This window comes from Arachis ipaensis, chromosome B06 (genome assembly GCF_000816755.2).
Source record: "Arachis ipaensis cultivar K30076 chromosome B06, Araip1.1, whole genome shotgun sequence".
In the NCBI taxonomy this organism is placed as follows: domain Eukaryota; kingdom Viridiplantae; phylum Streptophyta; class Magnoliopsida; order Fabales; family Fabaceae; genus Arachis; species Arachis ipaensis.
Genome location: NC_029790.2, coordinates 128,308,026 through 128,312,164, shown reverse-complemented (window position 1 = coordinate 128,312,164; position 4,139 = coordinate 128,308,026). Strand labels below are relative to the sequence as shown.

General features: G+C 34.7%; 1 protein-coding gene across 1 annotated transcript in view; it reads left to right on the top strand.

Annotated features, from left to right (window-relative positions):
* Positions 3,184-4,139, top strand: part of LOC107648463 (indole-3-pyruvate monooxygenase YUCCA6-like) — a 5,678-nt gene continuing 4,722 nt past the window's right edge. The window contains exon 1 of the mRNA XM_016352318.2: positions 3,184-4,064. Coding sequence (XP_016207804.1) covers positions 3,390-4,064 — 675 coding nt within the window. The 5' untranslated portion in view covers positions 3,184-3,389. The remainder of the gene's footprint in view (positions 4,065-4,139) is intronic.

Below are 4,139 nucleotides of genomic sequence, written 5' to 3'. Positions count from 1 at the left end.
CTGATTTTGGGTTCTCTCTTCTTTTTTTTTTTTTTTTGCGAAATTGAAGTGATTTCTTTATGGAGTTCTGTAGCCAACTCTAGGGTTTACAAAACAAAGTCAACTTCTTGAATCTTGAGCTATTTGATGATTTTCTTTCTATTTCTTCAATCAGACCATAAAATCAGCAATTTGAAATCAGAGTTTAAGCAATGCAGCTTCATTGGTAATAGATTCTCAATGGGTTTGATAAATCAAAATTATTAACCTTGTGTTTTGACCCCAAGTTTTAATATTAGCCATTGATTCACAGCAAAAAAAAGTAGCCACCACTTTTTTTATATTACTCAAAATGGTTGCTCAGAAGAAAGGAGAAATCATCAAGTAATTGACTTGCATGTTAATAGAAATAATTTACCTTTTCTCTTCTAATTATACTTAATTTGTTGCATGTTGATTTTGATTTGACCTAACTTCCTTGATTTGCTTTTTTTTCTTTTGAGTTGGTACTTAGTGAAAAAGTGAAGCACCTTTTTCTTCTTTAATACTCAATGAAAAGGTGAACCTTTTCTTTCTTCTTTGTATCTTACCCGAAGCAATATAGCACCACCAGTTGAGAGTTTTTTTTTTTCTGAATGACAATAGGTTGGATTATGGACTCATTTTCATTTGGTAGCCTTGATTACATTTGATTCTTTTATTTGGGTTGCTTATCTTTTTTGTTTCGGCTTTATAATGAAATACGGACCTGTAATGTAAGGCCCACATCGGTTGGAGAGGGGAACGAAGCATGCCTTATAAGGGTGTGGATACCTCTCCCTAGCATGACGCGTTTTGACGAGTGAGTGTGGGGGGCTTCGGCTAGCATCCCTATCGTCAAAGGCAAAACCGTGAGGTCTTGTGTGTCAAAGCGGACAATATCGTGCTAGCGGGTGGTCTGGGCTGTTACAGATGGTATCAGAGCCAGAACCCGGATCGATGTGCCAGCGAGGGCGCTGGGCTCCCTTAGGGGGGTGGATTGTAAGGCCCACATCGGTTGGAGAGGGGAACGAAGCATGCCTTATAAGGGTATGGATACCTCTCCCTAGCATGACGCGTTTTGACGAGTGAGTGTGGGGGGTTTCGGCTAGCATCCCTATCGTCAAAGACAAAACCGTGAGGTCTTGTGTGCCAAAGCAGACAATATCGTGCTAGCGGGTGGTCTGGGCTGTTACATGTAACACTAAACCCAATTAGACTTTTAACCCAACTACTAACATATTTGTCATCAACATTAATTTTAGTGTTTTCTAAACTCAACAGATAGGTAATTATTTTTTTTAATAAAAAAATAATTAGTAAATGATATTTGAGTCGATAATTTTGATTATCAAAATATTTTATGTTTATCTGAATTGGTAGTTCAAGAATTAAAAATTATAAAGTTAGATGTAAATTAATTTACTATTGCTAAAAATATTTAGACTGCTGCTTTAATGAAATTACTAACATTTAAAACACAGCATGAATTTTAAAATAAATTCATTTAGAATGGACCAAAATAAAATTTACCAAAATAAATTAAATTTGAGTATAATTGAAAATAGGAGAAATTATACTCACCTTTTTCTAGAGTAAATATATTGCATTCATTGATTTAGAAATGAGAGAGCATTGTGTGATGTAATTAAGTTTGAAGTAAAAATCTTATACTCCATGAAACATGACGAAATCTCGTTTGTCTATGTCATGTTTACATTGACTTTCATAAAAGATGTTAGCATCATATGTATAAGGGAGGTCAAACTTTCATATTACAAATATATAGGGATACATACATACATAGAACAAAAATAGCATGTTTACATAACAAAAAATCAACTATCAAATAAGCTATATTGTAAATATATAGAAATATTTCGTGTGTTTGTATTTGCAGTGTTTAAAAGTTAAAAATATTTTTAAGAATCTTAAAAATAGTTTTTTAAAAATTAACTGTTTTATTTAAAATTTAAATATTATTTTATTAATATAATTGATATTTATATTTATGAATTTTTTAATTTAATTTACTAAATATAAATATTATTACTTTTAACAAATTATCTTTCAAAAGTCAACTTTAATTAAAAAAAAAAAATTATGAACCCAACCCTAAATATCCCACTAATGTAGGTGACATGTTGGACACAATTCATGGTTCCACCAGGACCAAGTTGAGCCGCACCACATTGTCCAATGTTGAGTACAGTGATCATCACCACCGCCTTATATTATTCTGCAAATAAATTACATCCGCTTGCTAATTTAATCATTATTACAAATAAACTGTCTGCGTTATTATGCGTTATTGTCAACGAATTATATTATACTTCAAATGATATAGTCTTTATATTCATTTAAAGGTCACTAATTCAAATCTCACTCATAATTTAAAAAAAAAATCATATGCGTTTATTTGCAACAATCCATATCCAACAGTCAAACTAGTAGTAATCTCCTCTCATAGGATAGTAACTGCTGCATGTTGGTGGTTTTCACATGTACGAATTCTATGGAATTTTTTCGTGATTATTTATGTGTGCGTTTAACATATAGCTAGGTATATATTGTTTTATAATGATAGTTATAAGAAAAAGGAAAAGTATAGGGTACCAACATATTATCTGCCAACTTCTGCCAACTCTTATTTATAATTGTATTTCATGGAAGTGTGTTCGTGGATGTGTCTAATAACTAATATATTTTAAATACATATATAAAGAGACACATCCAGAAAATATATCTATAAAGACACTTCTATTAAACACAGCAACGTAGCGGAACCGTAAGAAAAATCCCAATAATTAAAAGTTATAGAAAAGTTTAGGGGCAGCAATTTTGTTAAATTCTGGCCAGTATGTAACCAGCAAAAAAAAGTGAGTCATTGGATGAAATCTCACACCATTAAAACTATTATTGATGGCTATTTGATGGCTACAAATCACAAAAGTTGCTGGACCTAGCATTTGAACACATAATACTGTTCAGTTTACTAAAATTAAGGTATACGACTAATTTCATTTCTTTTTTAAACAATTCAATACCTCAATTTGTCTCCAAATAAAAAAAAAATCTAAGTAACTATCACTTTCTGTTTTATACTAAAAATATTATTGACTCCGGACATTCTCAAGTTAAGTTTTTATTACCTGCAACAACTCGTAATTTGTCGCTTCTAATTTTACCACTTGCTTCTGCTCATATAAGTATTTCGTTGAAGCCATAGGAATATAAATATAGAGAGATGTCACCATCCTTAATTCTCACACTCTCTTTTCTCTTTGATGAATGCTGATTTAATTAGTTACACACTTTTCACTTACACTTAACCCTACACAACATAAATTCTCAATTTCCGAATTCACTCACAACCTGTACGTGCAAAATTGATGGAGTATTGTGAAAGAGAGCAAGAAGGGAAGCGGTTACACGACCCTATAATAAGTCGGAAGAAGGCGGAGCGATGCGTGTGGGTGCCGGGTCCAGTGATAGTGGGAGCAGGGCCGTCGGGACTAGCAGCAGCAGCGTGTCTGAAGGAAAAAGGCGTGGCAAGCGTGATTCTAGAAAGATCGAATTGCATAGCTTCTTTATGGCAGCTAAACACCTACGACCGACTTCGCCTTCATCTTCCAAAACAATTCTGCGAGCTTCCTCTCATGGGATTCCCCTCTAACTTCCCCACTTACCCTACCAAGCAGCAGTTCATTCGCTATCTTGAATCCTACGCCGAGCACTTCGCCATTCAGCCCAGGTTCAACGAGGCTGTCAAGGAAGCGGAGTTCGATTCCTCCTTGGGGTTCTGGCGAGTGAAGACAACGACGGCGACGGAGTTCGTGTGCCGGTGGGTTATAGTGGCGACAGGGGAGAATGCGGAGGCTGTGGTGCCTGAGATTGAGGGGACGGGGGAGTTTGGCGGTACTATAAAGCACACAAGCTTGTATAAGAGTGGGGGAGAGTTCAAAGGGAAGAAGGTTTTGGTGGTTGGCTGTGGAAATTCGGGTATGGAAGTTTGTTTGGATCTTTGCAACCATAATGCCACTCCTTCTCTTGTCGTCAGAGATACGGTAACAATTCTTTCCCCTTATTTATTTATTTATTTTTTTTCTTTTCTTTTTTTGATAAACATCCATTTAATTCTA